Source organism: Pseudorca crassidens, chromosome 14, assembly GCF_039906515.1.
Source record: "Pseudorca crassidens isolate mPseCra1 chromosome 14, mPseCra1.hap1, whole genome shotgun sequence".
NCBI lineage: Eukaryota > Metazoa > Chordata > Mammalia > Artiodactyla > Delphinidae > Pseudorca > Pseudorca crassidens.
Window position 1 is genome coordinate 89,626,914 of NC_090309.1, and position 23,040 is coordinate 89,649,953.

Here is a 23,040-nt window from a genome sequence, read left to right on the forward strand (position 1 = left end):
CGCTGTCCCCAGGCGTCTCGATGACGTGGGACTGATAATACTGCCTCTTTGGGGTGGTCATGAGGTCTGCAGAGCTTCACTCCAGTAAAGGTTTTAGAACCTGGCGGGGCAGACAGAAGCACTCCATGAAATGCTGGAGGTGAGTGTGATGGGTGGGCAGGTCTGCGTCCTGAGAGCCGTGGGGAAATGGTGGTGGACCAGTGGGAGGCAAGGAGGGGGTCTCCAGGGAAGGGGCACAGGTCCGGGAGGGGACGGCATGCACACCTCTTCTGCAGGCCCTCCAGGTCTGTTTCCCTCGGGACGAAGCCCAAACTCCCAGCACTGCACCCAGGCACAGGGGCCCCTACCTGCGGGCCCACACGCCTTGCTATTCCCCGACAGGCCAGCGCTTCCAAATCCTTGTGTTTCTCCAGAAGGGCTCCCTCCTCTGGGGTCTGGCAAACTCACCTGCGGATCCTAACTCCAGTGTCATCTTGTCCCTAGAGAGAAACCCAGCCCCACTCCCAGCCCGCTCTGTCCACAGCTCCACGGCCACAGGCCTGCAGTTTCCACTACGTAACTCTCTCTCTGCCCGAAAGCTCCCCAAGGACCGAGGCAGGGCGGCCTGCATCTTCACACGCCCGGCACTTGGCACGTGTGGACACTCTGGTGTCTTTTCATTGTCAGAGCCACACAGATTTACAGCCATTCTTGGAAAACAGCAGATAAGCGGGAATCAGAATCCCCTGCTTCCCAACACGAGGAAATGAGCGTCACGCCTCCGACCCCTCCTCTCCGTCCTCACATCCCAGCCCCGCTGACATCATCGTGGCCTCTAGTTACAAGGCCACAGTACTTCCTTTCAATTTCCTTCATCTTTCTTCCTGTTAAAAGTATTTTTGGAAAATATACCTGAGGCACACTGGGTTTATTTCTCTGTGGTGCTTTAAGAAATATTATTTTTCTCCAGAGCCCCCGTCAATCAATCTAGCTGTTTTAATGTCACTGTAACAGGTCATCTGGCTCCGGCACATGAAAGGCAGCCTCCCAAGGTAACCCGGGATGAATCAGACAGCGTCTAATTGATGACCGTAACAAGGCAGTTCAGAGTCAATCCATCCTCAGGTAGAAAACAACAGGCCTGCTGGCAAAAGGCACTTCCCCGGCTCCCAAGGGAGCGGCCTGGCCCCAAAGTGGGTCAAAGTCTTCCACCAATGAACCAGTCCCTGCTTTGAGAATTATTAACATAGAAGACTTGCTAACACTTAAACCTGACTGTTGCATCTCCAGGCTGCTGGAAGATGATGACAAACACCACCTGACTGCTGTGCGATGTGGTGTGGACTTGACATCACCAGCCTGCAAACGTCAGTTCCAAAGTATTTACACCTCACACTGAACTTCACAGTCTCAACCCGGTTACTAAAGCGTGGGTGTCAGACCCCACACGCCCTCACACTTAGGGTGCCGATGCTTGATCTCAGTTCATTGCTGTCTGCCACCAACACTTGGGCTTTATAGCCAAAGAGAGGTAGGTGATATTAACATTCTGACTGCGGGTATGATATAAAGACAATGCTTAGTAACTACTTACTGACATTTTACAGAGGCTTGCACCCTAAAATGTTCATTTTAATATACGAATGCAATTTTAAGCACTTATTAAATTAACCTTAACTTCTCTGGAAGGTAACAGATACCCTCTTCGGAAGGTAACTGCACCATAAATGCAGTTGCTATAAAACTGAATTTGATGTAACAAATAAGAGTAGCTGCATTTAGTTACTTTCATTGGACTCAGAGAGTCATGGCTTCTGTTAATTGGACCATTTAAGGCATTGGCAGCCTCCTAATGACGTGTTTTCCAACATTCAAATACTTGAATCAACCCATAAAGTGAACTGAGCCAATCAAATAAGGCAGACTACATCCCAAACATGGTTCAAGCGTGCTAATCAGTTAAAATGCACCCATATGATTTCTTTGCCATTTTCTTGGAAACGGGCATTTTCATAAGTGTGATTTAAAGTTCTGCTAAATCAAGATTAAATCTTTCATTCTGTGCTCAGTGGAAATCTAGATGTAAGGAGCAAACAGCTTCACTCTTCAATTTTTTTAGAAGTCTGTTAGGGTGTCTATATTAGCTTAAATTAGAAATTCATGCCCACTGAGGCAAGTCTGATGACAGAAATCCTGGTGGGGGGTAAACAGGAAGCAAAAGGGGGGAACCAGGTTTCACTGACAGAGACCCTGAGAGCTTCAGCAGAGGCAGGATTCCAACCAAGGAAGTCAGAGTCCAGAACGCTTACTATTAAGGCCTGGGCTTTCCCTGGGTGGGAGCCACTGGTTTACTAAGAAAAAAAAAAAATCTGTTATCATAATATGTAGATAAGATTCGCCCACTGGCATCCAGTTTGATCCAGAGAAAGTTCGTCTTTTTACTCTATTAAAGAATCCACAATGATAATCCCACACAAATACAGGAGCAGGTCTGTCCTCTACTACACATTATACGGGATTCTATTTGACATCAACAACACTTTTCTGGGAGTTCGGGGGGTTCTGAGCACAGGCCACCCATTCTCCTTGCTTGGCCCTGCGGTGAACCTTTCTCTGCTCCAAAAAAACAAAAACAAAAACAAAAACCTTCCTGCATGAACATCATCTCGCACATCTCCCTTTGCCTCTCATTTGGTGAGTGTGCTAAGCTAGCACACACGGACCAACACCTAAACCCTCCTCCACCTTCCCCGGGGGCCCAGGTCTCTGCTGCTGACGCCACAATCCACCAGTGTTGCCCCGGGGAACCCGGAGTCCTCCCTGACTTTTCCACTTTCGCACACTCCACGGCCATCTAGACGCACCCGTGTTCCTTCCCATTGTTTTCCTTCCCATTTCACCGAATCAAGATGCCAAGAATCGTAAGACACGTGGTCATGACCTGTGTCGCTAATAAAGAAATCAACCTGCCCTTTAAACCATGTCATGGTGCTTCCTTATTACCTAGAAGTTCTTTCTTCTATCTATACTTCCTGAAAAAGGCCTTTTGGAACTACTTAGACATAGATATTTATCAATATCACACCTGTGCAAAAAGGAAGGGGAGACAGTTAATAAATAAATGACTTGCATCCTCCCAAGGTTTTACATCTTGAGTCTGGCTCTTCTGAGCCATTCCCGCCTCAAAGCCACCTGTGCTTTTCCACGGGACAGAAAGAGGGCTCCTCCATTACCCCTGGAATTCTCTTCCGAGCTGCTCTGCACATCTTGAAGCTGGTGCTTTCTTGCCTGGAGCACGGGAGGCAACCCTCTGCACCAATCTCAGCAACAAAACGCAAACAAGCGTGGTGGGCTGCCCCTGGCCGCAAAGCCCCTCCCCCGATGCACAGGCAGTGTGAAAAGTGAATACCCGGCCGCACTTCTCCACCGAGGGACAGCCTATTTCTCCACCCCCACTTGGAGGAAAGCAGAGGTGCCGACCACCAGCACCAGCTTCCAGACGTGGTGATATGGCCTTACACAACCCAGCCCAGCGGATCCTCCAGCTAGATGCAGCTGCATAAGTAACCCGGGGAACTGGCTCAAGCCACCCAGCCAACCCACAGAACCCACAGAACCTAGAGAAATAACAAATCATTGTTGTTTTACAGCCCTAGGTTTGAGGATGGCTCTTTTTTTTTTTAATTTTATTTATTTTTGGTTGCGTTGGGTCTTCATTGTTGCACGCAGGCTTTCTCTAGCTGCGGTGATCAGGGGCTTCTCTTGTTGCGGAGCACAGGCTATAGGCACTCAGGCTCAGTAGTTGTGGCACGCGGGCTCAGTAGCTGTGGCTCCCAGGCTCTACAGCACAGGCTCAGTAGTTGTGGCACACGGGCTTAGTTGCTCCATGGCACGTGGGATCTTCCCGGACCAGGGCTTGAACCCATGTCCCCTGCATCGGCAGGTGGATTATTATTTTTTTTTTTTTGAGGTACGCGGGCCTCTCACTGTCATGGCCTCTCCTGTTGTGGAGCACAGGCTCCGGACGCGCAGGCTCAGCGGCCATGGCTCACGGGCCCAGCCGCTCCGCAGCACATGGGATCTTCCCGGCCCAGGGCATGAACCCGTGTCCCCTGCATCGGCAGGCGGACTCTCAACCACTGTGCCACCAGGAAAGTCCCCAGGATGGCTCTTTACACAGTAACAGGTTACTGAAGCTGATAGCTCCGCTATGTGTGGGTATCTCCCTTTCCTGGGTCCATAAAAGAATTGGCTGTTCTTCTGCAAAAACATATGGAATTGAAGGAGAATATACCCCACTAATAACAAATAACAGCACATCTTTCTGTTTCTATCTTTATGAATTTCCATACGTATATAATAACTTTCATTTCAATCCTAATCACAGCAAAATCCTTTCGAGGACATTTACACAGCAAGTAAACTCACCATGTGCAGTGTCAGCCATGCACCTCCTCAACTGGAGAGACAGTAACGTGAGCAGCTGTGGCCAAGTTCACCGTGACAACAGATGAACCTGCAGCACAACAGCCAAGATGCCATCGGCCTAAGATGTGCCCGTACTTCAGAGCCTCAAAGATGGGGAAAATGCCTGTCACAGAATCAGTGACACACAGCAGCTCTTGAACCCAATTGTGCCCCACCTGCCCCTCGCTGGGAGCGTTGCAGTGGCCTCAGGACGGGCCTCTCCTCCGCTATTGCTATTCCAGCTCCGTTTTCAGTCCATACATTTTATTCCATCGCTAGCAGTGAGTCTCAAGTGCATATCTGTTCATTTCACTCCCTTGCTGAGGTCAGGATCCCTACGAATACAAGTGTCTCACCTGCCCTTCCAGCCCTCATGACGGTCCCAGCCTGCCTTCCCAGGCTGTCACCTGCATCCCACTTTCCCATCTCAGGTATTGTGGTTTTCCTGACTCTTCGCACAGTGCTGATGGAGAGATACAGGTGCGCCTGAAAGTTGGGCAGTTTAATAGCAGAGGGATTGCTGCCCTACTGGAATTATGCAAGCAGGAGGGGTTGATGCCGGTGGAATCCAGGATGACATGGGGGCTTGGGCTGAGCCAGGGAACAGATTCCATTTTCCCGGTGAGGACTGTTAGAGTCACTGTATCCTGTTCACTGGCACGTCTGCCTTCGCCACTCGCAGAAACTCACGCTCAGCTCATCTCTGTATCTCCAGCACATGAAGGTTTCCTGGACCACCAGACACATCAACAGATGCCTCCATTCAAGTCTGATAGTCTGCAGGTCAAAAGCTCTGTGTGTATTTGTGTTCAGTTCATAGAAGAGTCAGGACAGAGTCTCTGCTTCATACTGTCAGTACATTTAAGAAAACACTTGCAGATTTAGACCGTGTGATCCTGCAGTCCCACTCCTGGGCATATATCCAGACAAAACTCTAATCCAAAAAGATACATTCAGCACTATTCACAACAGCCAAGACAAGGAAGCAAACTAAGTGTCCACTGATAGGTGAATGGATAGAAGATGTGGTACATATATACAATGGAATACTACTCAGCCATAAAAAAGAATGAAATACTGCCATTTGCAGCAACACGGATGGACCTAGAGATTATCATACTAGGCAAAGTAAGTCAGAAAGAGAAAGACAAGTATCGTATGATATTATTTATATGTGGAATCTAAAAAATGATACAATGTATTTACAAAACAGAAATAGGCCCACAGACACAGAAAACAAACTTATGGTTACCAAAGAGGATAGTGAGTGGGCAGCGGAGATAAATTAGGGGTTTGGGATTAACATATACACACTGCTATATACACGATAGGTACACAACAAGGACCTGGTGTGCAGCACAGGGAATTATACTCAATATCCTGTAATAACCTATAACGGAAAATAATCTGAAAAAGAATATACATGTCCACATATGTGTATAACTGAATCACTTTGCTATATACACGAAAGCAACACAACACTGTAAATCAACTATACTTCAATTTTAACAATGTTTTAAAAAACTACTTATTTTTTAAAAGAAAACTCAGCACTCGATCTTACAGAGAGCTGCTACTCTGCCCACCTAACAGCCTTAGAATGGGAAGATGACCAAGGGTCCACGACAGCCCCTCACGTGCTGCAGGGCAATGTCCCCCTCGAGGGGCAGTCCTGGGTTTCCAGGTTGATTTTTAAATTTCCTCCCCCCACTTTCCAAAAGGATATTGAGGTACTTCATGCAGAAAACAGATGAAAGTCTAGTAAGTTAGACGTGGAAAATTGGGAACAAGTAAATAAAGGAACAAATATATTTGTCGTAATATAGTTGCCGTGACTAATCCTAAAATCCAGGCTTCTGCAGCCAAACAAAGGAGCCCGGCCTGTGGAGCAGTTTCCGTTCTCAGCAATGCAGCCCAGTCCTCAAATGGAGCAAGGATTCGTCCAGTGCTCAGTTCTGAGATCCACGAGCCGTACATAAGGGACAACGGACACCGTAAAACCCTTGACAGGTATCTGAACACCAACCTTTGTTAAGTCAATGCCCTCTGTTTTCTTCTAGGGCTTTCCGTTTTCTAGAACAAATGTGCTTGCTGTACCTGCTATATGCTCTTGTCACACTGACTTCATAGGAGAATCTCAGCGATAGATCTAACCTTCCTAAAATAACACATCTTTACACTACAGTTTATGCCATGTTTGTGATCATTCTGTTAAAGGCTCCAAAGTATTAAATATCATCATCAAAACCCATTAATTTTCCAGTGATCCATTTCCAGAAGAGAAAAGGGAATGCAGACAATATCGGAACAAACACGCTCACATTTTAGACCAATTTTAAACTTATAATGAAAAGAAAATTACATCCCTACCTCTAAGGAGCCAAAGTCAAAACCCCACCACCACGAAATGAGGACAGAACACAAGCAGGTAGCGATAAACCCGCACTACAGGTTCAGCAGACGGATTCAATTACCTGTGTGCTCAGAGGCTTCCAAAACCAGGAAAGTATGGGATTTCAAGCTTGTACTCTTCACGCTAAATAAGTCATCATTCAAAATTCGGTGCCCACACTATACATGAAAACACTGGGGAAGGCAGAAAAGAATAACTCTGCGGGACTAGAACCCTGTGCGTTCATGCAGGCGTTTTCCTAAATAAGTCATCATTCAAACTTCGGTGCCCACGTCATACATGAAAACACTGGAGAGGGCAGAAAAGAATAACTGCGGGACTAGAACCCTGTGCGTTCATGCGGGCGTTTTCCCTTCCGGGATTGTCTGCCCCCTTCTCTGAATCACACTTCACGACCTGCACCTTTTTGCTGAGCTCCACGTGTGGATCACTCCCCAGCCTACAAACCATCATCCTATGCACGTGACTCATTCATACACAATTTGTGTCATGACGTAAGTCCACGTGTCTGTCCCCACCAGATGGAGCGCACCCCAAGGGCAGGATCATGTCTATCATTTTTGTGTTCTCAGTGATTCTCATTCATTCATCCAACAAACACTTAACACTAAACGCAATCCTTAGAGAAAATCGAAAATAAATAAAATGATCATTGAGCTCAAGAAGCTACCAAAATAACAACAGAATCAGTTCAGGAAAACCTTGACACCAAAAGCCAGACAACAAGAGAAAGAGGTATTCTAAGCAGTCTCACTTATAAAGAGACGTGCAAAAATCCCTAACAACATTTAGCAAAACTTATTCAGAAAAGTATTTTTTTTAGTAGTGAGGCTTTTTAGGTGCAGGCCGGCTGGGTGAGGATTGTGGCCATGAACTCGGTGTGAAGAGGGTCAGGTCAGCTGTGTTATTCCCTGCAGGGACTCTGAGCTCCTTCAGGGCAAGTGCAGACAGAGCGTGGGGCTGGGCTCCAAGACCAGGCTTTCACCAGGCAAATGCAAGGTGTCCCCTAGGGGTAAGGAAGCCAAAGCTCCTTGCAGGAAGGTGATAAATGGTGGGTAAGAAATCTGGGCTGCAACTGGAGGAAAGCAAACCCAAAGGCTGTTTGCCAGATATTGGAAAATAACAGAGAGTGCCTGGAGAGCCTGGAGGCCGGCGAGTTCTGAAGGACGGGCCTAGAAAGCCGGGAAGGACATGGTACACATTCAACAGCTTTGTTGAATGAACGTTCTCGCAGTAGAGCCGCTAAAGTACTGACTCCATAAGCTGGTCTGGGATGTTTTCATCATGTAAACAGGTGAGGAGGGCCCTTCGGAGCCGCCAAGGTCTGGTTTCTACCTGTCTTGCTCGGCCTGCGCTCTGGGCTGCAGTGTCGGACTGTGCGTGCAGATGAACACAAGCACACCCCTCTGTGCCTTCCTCCAGTTGCCACGTCTGCCTGACATCTCCTCCCGGCTCCTGCCAGGCCTTTTGCTCCCACCACTGCCAGAAGACCTGTGTGTCTCTTCATCCCCACGCTCACTGTGCGGCATCGCTAACACCTGGGTGTGCCTCCCAGCCCTGGAGACTCCCAGCTCCAGGGCTACACCTGATGCCTTGCTCGGCCCATTCACAGGAGTCAGCCTGTGCTGAGAAGCTCGTTCTACAATGGCGGGGCCGGCCTGTCGTGTGTCCTTTTTTTTTTTTAATTAATTTTTATTGGAGTATGGTTGCTTTACAATGTTGTGTTAGCCTCCACTGCACAGCAAAATGAGTCAGCCATACAAAAGACACCAGGGTCGGCCACGGCTGTCATCGGCCCTTTTTAACAAGGACTCACTTTTTTCTTTCTTTGCGAATACTTCTCAATGTCTGAGTACTTTCTGAAAAACAAAAGAGAGTCAAGTTTGAAATGTGTGAAGCCCAGCCAGAAACATCTGAACAAAAACGTCGACTGCTGCGTCAGCCTCAGGAGGCACCGACCACGAGGAAGGCGCTTTCTGTCCCCAGAGGACACAAGCCCACATCAACAGCGGCTCCCAGGCTCAGGAGAAAGGGCCCCAAGGAAGTCTGTTCACTTTACTTCCCTGAAATCTTTCTTCTTTTTTTTCTTTAGTATTTTAAAACTTTATTTAAATGATGCAGGGAAGGGGCTAAGAGAGGTAGGTGAGACACTGGCCTTGGGTACAAAATTTAAGGGGACACCAAACAAGCCGGTCATCAAGATCAACACGACTTGAATGCAGCCCTTGAAAAATCAAAATGCAAAAAGCAATGCACGATGAACAAAATATAAAAACTTTAAATGAAAGCAGGATGAGTGTTATCGATCTTTCCTTTTGCCTCAGGCTCCAGTGTAGCTGACACGTGCTTTTGCATTATGAAAACATTTCTCACAGATCAAACCTACAATAAGGTTTAAAAAGTGCATTTCTTAAGAAAAGGAGAGGTAATCCGGTGTGTGTGACTGTGCTGTGCAAATGGCAAAGACTGTGACAATGGGAAGAGGTTCAAGTGTAGGTGCTGGAAGGCAGGTCTGGGGCCGGTAGGTGGGGGGGGGGAGGTGAAGTGGACCCCAGATGGCCCTTGAACACACCCCCGATGCCTGGGAAGCCATGCTTGTGCCACGAGCATCTGCCCCTTTGGCCAGACTGGACTGGTCCCCAAGGGCTCCCAACTGGAGCCTCCTGGGTCCTGGTTCTTCCCTGAAACCCTTGAAAATCCAATGGCTCCTCACTTACGGGGGGCGGGAGGCAGGCGGGCGTCTGACCTAAGGCCATGCGTTTACAGGCACCTCTGCCCCAAAGCTTCTATATGATCTTGGGGCGGCGAGGAGGGGAACCCTAACATTTTTAAGTTTTTGACGGTGGATTAATCACGTTTGTGAACACAGTTTCATCACACAGCCCTCACGATGACATGCAGAACAAGCGTTACTGCTCCCCCTGGGCTGGTGAAGAACCCGGGCTCCAAACATGAGGGTTTACTTAATGCCCCACAGCTGATCAGCAGAAGGACTGAGACCAAAATCCGATCCAAAACCCAGTCCATCCTCTTTCTACCCCACCGCAGAGCTCTCGTTCTCCTTCCGTGCCTGACAGCCATGCAGAGCCACGTGCTGTTTCTGATTCTTCACCGACTCCAACCTCTGCCGTGCACGTTTGGAAAGGTCTCCCCAACGTGGGTCTCCAGCAGACCAGCACCTGCTTGGTCTACTTCCCGTGTGGTGACTGGACCTCAGTCTCTTATAGACTCTGCTCACCCCAAGCCCAACCTCTTTGGCGAGGGAGAAAGCTATTTAAGCCACCAGCAGATTCAGGTCAGGGTTCAACACATGAACAGAAGATGGGAAGAAACAAAACACACTGAAAGGCAGAGGAACTCGTGCAGGGAGCAGCAGACACAGAGTAGAGAGAACCGTTCAACTCAGTCCGACAGCCCCACCATATCTCCACCCGCCATGCTGTCAGGACCGTCAGCAACGGACTAAGGTGTCGACAAAGTCAGGAAATATCCACGCTCACCAGGCGCGCGGGCAGGACCCTAACCTAAGCACCTGCCTGCATATCACACTGCTGGGGGGTCACCATCCGTCAACAGGGCGAAGGGAGCCTTAAAGTAGAAAACCTAAGAGCACAGGAGCCAAAACAGGCATAAGGGCCCCCAGACACTGCTCCCCCGGTGGCGTCTCAAGTCTCCCAAACGCACCCAGAGCTCCTGCAGGGCACCTCGGGGTGGGGTGAAGGCCTACCACCTGCGAGGCTGAGGCCACCTGCCTGCCCCACAGCGAGATGAAAACTGACACCTCGTTCTCAGCACAGTGACCATAAGAGCACGACAGAGAAGCCCGACGGGGAGGGCTCCTGCAAGCCCTCAAATAGTCCCGACATTAGTGCGGGTGAAACGCACCCCCGGGGGCTACGCTGCCACGGGGCCGAAATCCCCCAGACTGGCTGTCTCAGCAAGACCTGGAGACGGGGAGCAGTGCTCGGTGCCCGCCTTACAAACCGTACCGAAGGGAGACGCAAGGGGGAAGAGATATGGGAACATATGTATGTGTATAACTGATTCACTTTTTTATAAAGCAGAAACTAACACGCCATTGTAAAGCAATTCTACTCCAATAGAGATGTTAAAAAATAAATACATAAAAATAAATAAATAAAATTCAAAAATTAAAAAAAACAAAACAGAAAACAAAACAAAACAAAAACACCGTACCGACGGTCGTGTGAAGGAACACTCGGGCTCGTGTGTACATGTCCGGAAGATGCCCATTCATTGTAAATAATCTGTGAGTAAAGAAAGAAAAAATGAGCCGGAGACTTAAGAGCCATGACATCAGGCTGGGGGCACCCGGTACGTAATGCGACTGGTATGTGCACCACAGGAGAGCTGATGCGCTGAGAGCAAACGTAACCAAAACGGGCTAACGGAGCCCTGTGGGAGCGGCTCTGCCAGGGTTAGGCTCGCTTTCCATTCTTAGATTTTTTAATTAAAGTGTATCTTTAATTATCTACAAGTATTCAGAGGGCCCTGAGAACATTTAAGCTGTTGGTTGGTATTCAATTAATTTTAACTAATAACAGTTAAAATGAATACAAATTGGCTTATATTGTTATAACAATACTTGGAAAACAACCTGACATTTATTAGCAAATAATATGCCTTTTTGTAAGCACTAAAAGACTAATATTTGTCTATGTTTTATTCTGCACTCTTTTTTGGCATGTATTAATTCATAATTCATTTATTTAAGAAAATGTTCAATTCATTCAATGCTGAGCATCTGTTAGGCACCATCCAATGAGGTAGGCCTTGTGTAAAACATATGAAATAAGAAAGCCACTGCTTTCCCAAAGTCAAGCAGTGTATAAAAGCCTATAGAGGCAAGTATGACCAGAGAAGGGCAAAACGTCGGCGTTCTAAGAGGAGAAAGAGTAAAGGCAACTGTAGGCTTCACTAAGGTGAAATGTGCAAGGGTAGGTAGGAGTTCCTCACGTGAAGATGGGATGAAGCCTTTGGGGCAGCAGAAGGGGCCTCTGCAAAAAGCCAGAACACAGGGGACTGACTGTCACCGAAGGGTGAAATGCACCCTTGGGTGAAATGGAACTTGAACGTTGAATCCCAGAGCCTGGAATTCTAGGGGGAGGAGCTTATCATCAATTTAGTCGGAGTGAGTGGGGATTTGCATGGAAGTGTGGGGTAAGCACAGTGTTTTAGCAACAGGCGGCTGGCCATCGTGGGTGGGATGTGATGGAGGAAAAGCACCTCACCTGGGGGAGGAGACGCAGAGCTCTCGCAGGGCGTATGACATGTTCACGAATGACAGCAGTGAGCACAGGAAGGGAGAGGAGAGAAGGATGCAGGGCACCTGGAACAGGTGGGACCCACAGGACTCAAACTTCCCTCCCCTGAGCACCCCCCAACCTCAGCGAGCAGGGAACCACCAGATGGCCGGCTCACGCACAGCGCCGGGCCCCCGCCCTGGAGTTTGTGATTCAGTGAGTCTAACATGAGGCCTGAGCATCTGTTTCTAACAAGGGCAGCTCCTGGACCTGCTGCCTCGGGTCACCCTGTAGGACCAAGATGAAGAACTTCCAGACAGGGGGCAACTGTGAGACGCCCCAGGGAGTGGAACACAGGGCTTCCAGGTGAGAAGCAGGGCTTGGAACTTCCTTCCTCTCCTGTTGTCACCTTGGGACAATCGGTGCCCATCCCTGGAGGGCTCACAGCTGGCACGAGTGTCCCCAGGAGCAAGCCAGGGAGCTGCAGATGCCCTCGGCAGTGAGGGGCCCAGGGAGGCGGCAGGACTGACTGGCTGCGGCCGCGAGGACAGCCTCCCCCCAGAGCTCAGGTGCTGGAGGCTGGACCGCAAGGCGCTGGGGGTGGGGCCTTCCTTGGGAGACTCCACCAGAAGCAGAAGTGCTGGGACACATGGACCAGGCACTTAACACAAACGTGGAAAACGTTACAAAAGAAATAAGGGAAATATGAAATAAAGAAAGAAGCACAAATTCTTGTTTGGAAGATAAAATAGAGGCACTCTCCCAGGAAGCAGCAGGGAATGATAATAGAACATATAGAAGTTAAGAAATAAAATGAGCAGAAGTACCATCAACCAGACAGTAAGAATCCCCAAAATAAGTTCAATTAGGAGCAGAAAGGAAGAAATACGGGTAGAAATAATGAAGATTCATGTCACAGAATGAAAGAGGGAAGACCTCCAACTGGAAGAGTCCACAGATGGTGAAAAAGCAGACAGAAGAGTTCACCAACACTGCCCAACCTGTGCCCGACAAACGCGGATTGAATCAAGCATTGAGGGTGGAAACGGTCGTATCTCAGAGTCTCAGAACTTGGCAGGGACCACTCACCACCCTTTTCTTCCAGCAGGTAGAGAGCTCTGCCAGGTGCACAGAGCCCAGGGCTGCGGGACGTGGGAAATTCAGCCTCTTTCCTCTTCAGTTCCTCCCCGTGCTAACGACTCTTCTTTCCGGAACCGCGTCTGGCCAGCCTCACGGCCAGGCATCACCCATAACACTGCATTTCCCAACCAGGGCTGGACCAGGGTGAGGCGAGAGAAGTACCCGGGGTGCAGATCTGAGGGGTGCCCGCTTTCACGGGTGCACCAGCATCTCCTCCCAAGCCCAGCACACCCCGACCTCTACTCGTCTGCCGTCCTCAAGGCGAACCTCTTCTGGGCTATTCCTAGACTGCGCTGCACACCTGGGTGTGCTCCTCTCCTACACACTCTGCCCTCCACTGTGATGCTTTTTGATTCTGCCTTCTCTGCGGGGCCACAAGCTCAACAGGGGTGAGCGGACCAGGCTGGGCCTCCCGCGTACAGCGTGGTGCCCACCGTGCAATCAGCACGCAACACACGTCTGCGAAAAGCACATTTTTCTAACACCGAGATCAGCAATAATCTCTCACACAGAGACCCACACACAATCTTAACGGTTTCTCTGGAATATATATATATCCCAGAAAGTTCAAAACTATCCAATAAATCAACCAATTTTAATACCACTGAGAACTTGGCTAAGTCTCTAACGGACACAAGAAAAAGGTACAGTAGAAACCTCCACTGAACCATATTAACATTATCTAAGGAATGATAAATACAGATAGATACAAACGACTTCTCAAACGTATGTTGACTATTAGCTGTCGGTTCCGTTCAAAGATAACATGTAGGTTGATAATAAAAAAAACCCTGTAATGTGCCTATTACATCATCCTTTCAAGCTTACTATTGAATATTTGTACTTTCTAAGCATTTCCTTTATTTCCAAGCTCTGTACTTTTTCTAAACTCAGCCACAGAGAACTAATTTAAGCCCAGGGAAGAAAAGAAAGGAGCGTATTGATCTCGTGTCCTATTTTCCCTCTAGATATGCTACTTCCTTGCTTGCTTCTCCCTCACAAAGATTTTACCTCTTCCTTTCACCACTATGTGATACTTGTGATTTTAGACGTGATACTTACGATTAATCCCACTACTGTTTCTGGCTTCTTCCAAAAATATGCAGAAGCCTATCTGCTCCAGACAACTGTCCCTATTTCTTTAAGGATAAAACACGAATACTTATAACTGCATCCTGAAGTCACCTGGGCACTTACAGGACTTTTTATTATGTGAACAGCAGTCTTCCTGGAACATTGGTGTTCACTGTTGTTCACCACCCTCACTAGGCTAGCGAGTATCCCATTGCTCTAAATGTCCCAACAGTTATGTCCTGCTCACTAGTAGACACAACAGTTGTCATTGTTGGTATCACAACTCTTGACTGTCAATAGATCTTCTATGTTTTAATTCACCCCCCGAGAAAGAGTTAATGGACACAAACGTGAAAAGGGACTGAATGTTTTTGCTCTTCCTCTCCAACGCCAGCCACCCGGAACCATAACTGTCCATGAGGATGACGCTTCTAATGGTCCTTCGGCCTTCACTCCACATCACCCGACTTCCCAGCGTTAAAGGTCTGTGTCCTCCTGCGCTTTCCCACCCACTCCCGTGGCGAGACCCGGGCCTTCTCATCACCCCGTGTGTTCCCAAGGCCAGGTCTTCTTCACCTCCCACTACAGCCTGTAGCCTCGCGGCTCTCCACTCCCTCCCTCCCGCCCTCCTCCAACCGCCAGGCCGGGGTCTGAGACCACCGGGCCATCCCTAGAGTCACCTGCACACACCGAACCCCTCCTCTGCTGGTCCTTCCCACCCTCGGCCATGGACGAGTCTGTCTATCTTCCCCTCCCTAGTCCCAGGCTGCCGAGCGTCGGAGGAAACCACAGCCCTGCAGCGTGTCCCACTGCAAATTCGGGGTCCAGGCCAGTGGGGCCCCCAACACTGCTCGGCCAGTGCAGCACACCATCTCCTCCATCCAAGGGTTCCATCCCCCCGTGACGGGCCCCGTCACCACTTGGACACCAGCTCCCCTGCGTGGCTCCCCGAATTCTCCTGCCCAAGAGGCCTCATTACATCACCTGAGCATCTAACTGAATGTTAATCACTGGCCACCCAGCAGGGGCACGGGGGACCCGGGGGATTGGGGCGACCACATCTCAGCCTTGTTAGCTGTATTCACCACGCCGAGGGTGAGGCAGATGCTCGCTAAACTTTTTGGAATGAATGAATGAAACTGTTAAAAATAAGTATGGCCCAAAGACTGCAGAACTATTGTCTGCCTGAAGAATTAAAATCAGAGTTCACGAGAAATCATTTCAGACCTTGCTGGACGGGCAGGAAATTCTCACTGAAAGGCACAGAACGAGTCCCTCCTTCCGGGTCCCCAGAGCTGGGCCAGAGCCTTACTTTCGAACGCCTCCCAGAGGAAAGACCTTCTCTCCGATCATGGCCAGCACGCAGTTTCACTCCGTCAGGCTGAATTTGGGTATAATAATCTTTACAGGTGGAATAAATAATCTTCCATTTGTGAAAACACTGCAGGAACCAGAGGAAAAGCCTCCATTAGGGCCTCACACTTTGGGGGAAAACGCTGGGAATTCACGAAAGATACCCAATTACAGAAGCATGGAAAGCACACGGAGCCCTGAGCAGCCCCTGGTGGCCCACACGCCACCGCATGGAGCACAGTCCCCAAGCCCCATAGTGCTCAGAACCAGGGAGGGGCCAGAAACGCTGGCGACACGGCCTCATGGGATAGAAGACACCCCGATGAACAGGACTAAACTCTACTCTTTAAAAAATAGGCCTCCGTGACAACAGGGAACATGGAAGAAAACTGTGTCCATTTGGAAAACCAACGGGGAAATTTGGCGTTAAAAATGCAGCTGCTGTCCCCTCCGTGGCGCCAAGAGAGTGTCCCGGAGGAAATAACGTGCAATCCTCTGGAAAGATAATAGAAACCACTGGTTTCACTCTCACAGTTTAAGGCAGCTTCCCTGTGGTCCTGGTGGGTTTGTTTTCTTATTTCTATGGGCTGGGGCTGGGAACACGGCTGGGGTCCGCACAAAACCCAGTGCAAAGCTACTAGTTCCCTGGTGTTACAGTCCAAGCCACTTAGCAACAGTTTCAAACTCTTATTAAAATATTGTAAAACGTGAGGCTATTTCTTTAAGTCTAAAAGTTACGGAGAGCATTTAACAATACAGGAGCTCAACTTCACGGGGCTGACTTTCAATCTATTACTTTGTTATTTATGATTCCTGTTGTTGTTTTTCCTTAAATGTAAATAATTTAAAACTGGAGAAATACATCTCTTGTTTCAGAGTAAATATAAATTTTAAGTTAACACGTTTGTGCACAACAAAAAGGATCAGCTAAGGCTCTGTGGAAAGAGGCTTGCCGTCACCCCAGAGGCCACCTTTTTCCGTACTTAAAGCCTCTGCCCCAAAACAAACCTCGAAAGGGGCATTCTGTGCAAGTCGTAGCCCATCTGTGACGTTACTGCTACCCTGAAGATTTGCTGCAAGGTTTCCACCCATCCGTGCTCCTAAATGGTGCACGCCAAAAGTCTCTCCAAACACAGACGGCTAATAATACAAGAAATAAGTGTTGAGACAAGTCCATGTTGTGTTTTTGTCTACATTTTTAAGATATTTAACACAGATTCTCACGCTGAGTGCGGGGAAATAAGCACGCTGTTATGGACTGAACTGTGTCCCCCACAGGTTCTGGCAGCCCTCGCAGGCTGATACACACACATATACTCTGTTGACGTGGGTAAAAGTGAGCACGATCTTCCTGAAGGGCGACTTGGGGACACAGACATGGAGACGCGTGGGACCAGGAATCACTGACACAGTCTGTCCACTCCCTGAAATCCAACCCACGGCAATGTGGGCACGTATACGTGAACCTGTAGAAACGTCTCTCGCAGGGTCACAGGCAAACCTCAGAGACATCGCAGGTTTGGCCCCTGACCTCACCAACAAAGCGAGTCACACGAAGTTTTTGGTTTCTCAGTGCATAGAGAAGTTATGTTTACACTATACTGTAGTCTATAAAAACAATGTACGTACGTTAATTTAGAATACTTTATTGCTAAAAAAAAAATGTTTACTATCATCTGACAACAGAGGGTGGCCACAAACCTTCAATTTGTAAAAGAAGAAAAGCATTATCTGCGAAACACAAGAAAGCAGAGCGCGATAAAACAAAGTAGAAAGTTTGCCTGTATTTACAAAAACTAAAATATAAAAACAACCTAAATGTCCAAGTGCAGAGGAATGGTGAAACAAATCATAGCACAGGATACAATAATAACTAATGCAGCCATTTAAAACTGTTTATGCAGAATTTGTATTTAGGGGGAAAATGATCAAATACAATTAATGCTGTAAGAAAACACACCAGCAAGTACAGAGAGAACTAAAAGTAAGTGGCCCTCAAAGTTAACAGGGGCCGTCTCTGAGGAGAAGGATAACGAGCGATTTTGATTTTATTCTTAACACATTTCCAGATGTCCACTTTTTTATACGAAGCATGTAAATACGGAGAAAAGGATTTCTTAAATTGTTAACGATCAAGAAAGAAATGTTAACAATAAAGAAATTAGGAAATTTCAAGTTTAGAGGAAGTGATGGACTTAACACATCCCCAGAAGCTTTCCGACTGAGCTGGAGAATGAACTAGACCCTTCTCGCTCTGCCAGATGTTAGGTCTGTGCCGTTTGAGCATCAGACGGCCCGTCTTCCACCTAACGATCCAGGTAGACGGATGACCAACCCCAAGAAATACACCCAAAGATTGTTTCCCTAGAAAGTCTGTGACAGAGAGGTAATGGACAGGCACAGCCCCTGGACACACAGTGAAAGCCCATCATTGTTAATTACGTACAGACCGCTTCTGTAATACTAGGCAGCCATTTTTAAAAGCACAACGTATCTATATGTGCTAATAAGAAGCCATATTAAATTCTGTGAAAGAAGAAGGAAGATACACAGCAACGCTTGCAGCATACACACGCCTCTAAATCCTTGAACATGCGAAGCCTGTCTTACAAGGACACTCCAGAAACTTTTAACAGTCGCCTCTGGGGATATAAAGTGGGCAGAAGATTTACTTTTAATGTATACCTTTTAAAACGATATATTTACCATGGGTGTAAGTTACTCTGGCCATAAAAAATAGTTAATTTTTAAAAATTACTTTGAAATAAGAGAGGTTAAAGGCATAAAACAGCTTTGCCAATACACCTCCCGATGTGCTCATTAATTTTTAATAGGTAATATTTTAAATATTTTAAGTGAGACATACTTTAAATTTTTTACATAGGAAATGTTTTGAATTTTTCAAAGTAGGGAACAGCACTTGGATCTAGGAATGGATTTTGCCAGGTGACGCGGTGACGGTGGTGGTAGTGGTAGTGGCAGTGGACGCCACTTACCGTAGCACACAGCTTAGTTAATGACAGACCAGGACACAGACCTGAGCCTCCGCCTCCAGGCTGGCGGCTTCTCCTGAACGTGGACTCGACCAGCTGAATTCTGAGGACACGCAGACAGTCAGGGGGAATAGCTTCTCTCTCCACCATCCAGCTGCTACAGAACTCACACTCAGCAGCCCCCCACTCCCTCTACCCCAGCTCCCGGCTTACCAGGAAGGGTCAAAACACCTGTCACCTCGAACATCAAAAACTCTGAAAGCCATCGTAACTATTTTCCGTTTGTTTTCAAGTTACAAGGTCTCCAAGCAAACATGATCAGGCCTTCCCTTGGGAGAAAAGGCCTTGCATTTGGACGGGTATTTGGGTCCATCTAGTGGAGTTTTTAGCACACCATATAAAGAATAGAGCACATGCCTTAAGAATAACTGGTTTATAACAGAAAAAAAAAGTCTGTCAAAATAAGTGAGAACCATGGACAGTGTGGGTGAGGCTCCCCCCAAAAATGTATGTCTAGTGATATGTGTCTTTGCCAGAAAGGACCCATAAGCCAATAATGTTCCCTGGGATTTCTATCCATTCTTCAGAAAGAGGTGTCCTTCGTAAAATTTATGAGGTGTCTCTCATCATTTCAGAACAGCTCTCAGACGTACAAAAGGCACAGTGGAGATCTCAGGTGTGTTGAGTGGCTCCCTTGCAGAGGCCTAAGGAAAAGTATTTTAAAGAAACGATGGTTGGGTTCTGGAAGGTAAGTGAAAGGGACAGCTTAGCTAATAAGCAGGTCATGCTTGCTCCATCCTTGGGCTTCCCAGCCGGGGCCTCCACTGTGTCTGGCAGGGGGTTCCCAGCCTCCTGGGCCCCCAGCCCTTTGCTGGTCAGCAGGGGCGTGAAGGATGACTCGTCGGAGTGTGGGCTCTCTGCTACCCAAGGCTGGGACTGGCCTGCTGCTGCCGCGCCTCAGACATAGAGCCAGGACCCTGGAAACTCACTGAAATTCCTTCCGCTGGGAACAGAACCAGGTAAGAGGGAAGGTGCCCCCTGGAACTTCAAGTCAGGGATTTTCATCCCTATAATATCAAAGCGGCAAAATATATGCAGGATTGGGAGGAAATGGCTGCCATCTGGAGAATTCCTGCCCCTTAACGAGCACTGGGTGGGCTTTCCTGGGACTTTGCAGGTGCACGTCACCACCCTGTTTACAAATGAGGAGGCAATTCAGAGAGAGGAAGCGTGTGCAGGTCACAAAGCCGACAGGTGAAAAGCGGGATTTGAACCAACGTTTGACTTGAGTCAAGTGTGTTCTCCTTCTACAGCCCCAAGCATAACGCGGGCCGGCCCACAGGGGGGTCCCGATTAACCGGGACTGAGTCCCCCGGCACCTCTACACCTGCCCCATCAGCCGCTTCCCGAGGCGGCCAGCCCTCAGGCAACCTTGACCAGGGCGCGTTGAGCATCAGACAGCCCGTCTCCCCCGCCAAGGGGCTTTGGTGGGAACGTAACTTCTACATGTCCTTTCACCATCCAGCAGCTGCAAGGGCTAGGTTACCAAAAATAAACAAAAAGCTAAGACTAAGCCCTGCACTTCCAGCCCACGTGAACCGGCAGCCGCGGCAGGGCAACGGCATTGCTTCTCCAAAATCAAGGTTCACGAGAGAAGAACATGCAGCTGAACCATACAGAAGGCTCCGGGGGGGGGGGGGGCGGGGGGGGAGGCGGGGAGAAGGGTGAGCGTCAGAGAGAGAAGGGAGGGGACGAGCAGAGGCGGGGCGAAGGCGGCGCAACGTCTTTAAGGAGCTCCACCCCCCCCCCCGCACCCCACTGTACTCACTTGATTTGTCGGGGTAAACGATGGGATGTTTGCCACCTGGGAGGCACGTCTATGTCACAATGTACCACCGGCTTGATCTGAAAAAAAGAAAAAAGAAGCCTCAGAATTCAGTTCAAGCTAAAAAAACGCTTGTTAAATACCAACAGTAGGCACAGCATTCGACCCCAAACCTAAGGTAAAGGTGGGGCAGCCTCGCTAAGAGACCGCAGGGCAGGACCTGGGAGGGGCCCGGGCAGCGCTGGGCTCCGTGCCGGGCGGTGGCCAGGAGTCCAGCCGGGGCGATGCAGGCGGCTGTGCTGAGGGGCCGTGCAGTCCAGGGGGCGGCAAGGTCCCCGCTGAAGGTGCCCAGCAAGGGGCTGTGCGGTTCCCGCTGAGGATGCTTCCACAGCAGCTCACCCCACAGCCTGGTGAGCTCCGCTGGGGCCCCGAGACGGGACAGGGGCTTCTAATTCAGGCCATGGGGTTCAAGCCAGGATGTCCTGGCAGGTGAGAACGCCTTCCCAGCGTGTCCTGACCCTTCTCTTCTCTTTTCTGTGAATCCAACCTGAGGGGCTGAGCCAGCTCTGGGGCCCCATTCAACTTTGGCCTCACGCCCACCGGGGCCCAGACACCCAGGCAGGCAAGAGTCCCCAAGACCTGCCCCCCGCCAGCCCCGGACCCCCTCCTCTCGTCAGAGCTGGCCTGCCTCCTGGCCCCTGGCCCGGAAGGGAGGGCCCCGCGGCAGAGGGTTTCCACCCAGGCCTCCCACCCGCCCGTCTCCCTGCACCTCCCTGACCCGCCAGGCCGCCCGGTCACATACAGACAGGCCAGCCAACCTCTAATGTTGGCGCAGTGCCACTGAATTATCCCAAGTTGAGTAAAAGTCACCTACAGCAGTTCCCTTCCCGAGAATAACACCCAAGCAGCATCCTCGGGGTTCCCCACGGGAGCAGGGGTAAGCTACGCGGCCCACCATCAGCGCAGGCAGACGTGGGCAGCTCACGCTTTCCCAGCGCTGTGTTTTGTTTGTTTGTTTTTTGCATTACGCGGGCCTCTCACTGTTGTGGCCTCTCCCGTTGCGGAGCACAGGCTCCGGACCCGCAGGCCCAGCGGCCATGGCTCACGGGCCCAGCCGCTCCGCGGCATGTGGGATCCTCCCGGACCGGGGCACGAACCCGTGTCACCCTCATCGGCAGGCGGACTCCCAACCACTGCGCCACCAGGGAAGCCCCCAGCGCTGTGTTTTAAATGAGGAGCTGGGAGCGGTGTTACCTTGTCTTCTGAAAGGAACGACGCGGGTAAGAGGGGAAGACGGAGGTGCTGTGGAGAAGCCTGCCCCGGCATCTCGCTGTAAGCATGGAGCGCCTCAGTCATGGAGGGAGCAGAGCAAATCTGGGGGCAGCCTGGGAGAGGAGAAACCACAGCCTCTGGGATCGGACAGACCAGGGTTCAAACTCCAGCTCAACCCCTTACTACCCGTGTGACTTTGGAGAAGCATTTCACCTTTGAGCTACAATTTATTAATTTGGGAATGGGGATGATATACCTTGCAGGGTTTTTATGAGATAACATTTTATAAAAGGCACAATGCCATACCTATTATCACATACGATAAATACACAGTCTAGTAAATACGAGAGTCTCCCAACACACACAGACACGCAGAATCCGGGCCGGGGGGGAGGGGAGGGAGAGAGAGACCATTTCGGCATCTCAGTTGGATTACAGCCCAAAGACAATTGCTGATTTTACCCACAGCCAACTGCTCGTCCCCAGACGCCCCATCTCAGAACACGGCACTACCCTAGACCCACTTGTTCAACTACCAAGCCTGGGAGACACTGGTGGGTCCTCTCTTCCCTGACACCCACAACTAAGCCATCAGCCCATCTCTCAGTTCTACCTCAAAACTGCACCCTGGGCCACCCTGTTCCTGCCACCCCGCTGGCCAAGCCTCCCCATCCCTCCCCTAACTCATCTCCCCACCCCCATAGCCCTTTCTTCACAGCAAGCGGAGGAGCCTCTGTAAACACAAACCAGGACGCCATCACTGTCTGACTTAAAGCCCCAGTGGTGGAAAGACCCACACTTCCAGTAGGTCCCCACTCCTCAGCTAGCCCACACGGCCACGTGGCTCGCACCGCTGCCTCTGTGCCCTCGTCCCTCCCACAGCACCTCCCATGCCTGCTTTCTTCCAGCTCTTTAAGCACCGAGCTTGTTCCCACAAGCACAAGACCTGGACCCTGGAATGTTCTCCCAGATCTTTGCACGGTTTGCTCCCTCTTGCATTAAGAAGTCAACGTGGATGCCAGCTCCTCAGAGAGGACTTCCCTGATGATCACGCACCTTGATGTATGTTCACCACAGCACTCGATATTGCCTAATATTTGTGTGTTTCTTTGCTTGCTTATTATTGATTCCTCCTTGTGGAGTGTAAGCCTCCTGAAAGCAGGGACCTTGTTTGTCATGTTCAACAAAGTACTCCCATTGCCTGATGTTGGGAGCCAAGAAGTTTTCGCCATTAGAAGATGGCCGACACCCTGCTTCTCT

The 23,040-nt window shown here is 49.5% G+C and overlaps 1 protein-coding gene across 1 annotated transcript in view; it reads right to left on the reverse strand.

The window, feature by feature from the left end:
- Positions 1–23,040, reverse strand: part of DCDC2C (doublecortin domain containing 2C) — a 76,513-nt gene that overhangs the window by 15,399 nt on the left and 38,074 nt on the right. The window contains 3 exon segments of the mRNA XM_067703873.1: positions 8,672–8,718; positions 15,650–15,778; positions 20,512–20,588. Of these exon segments, the coding sequence (XP_067559974.1) occupies positions 8,672–8,718; positions 15,650–15,778; positions 20,512–20,588 (253 nt within the window).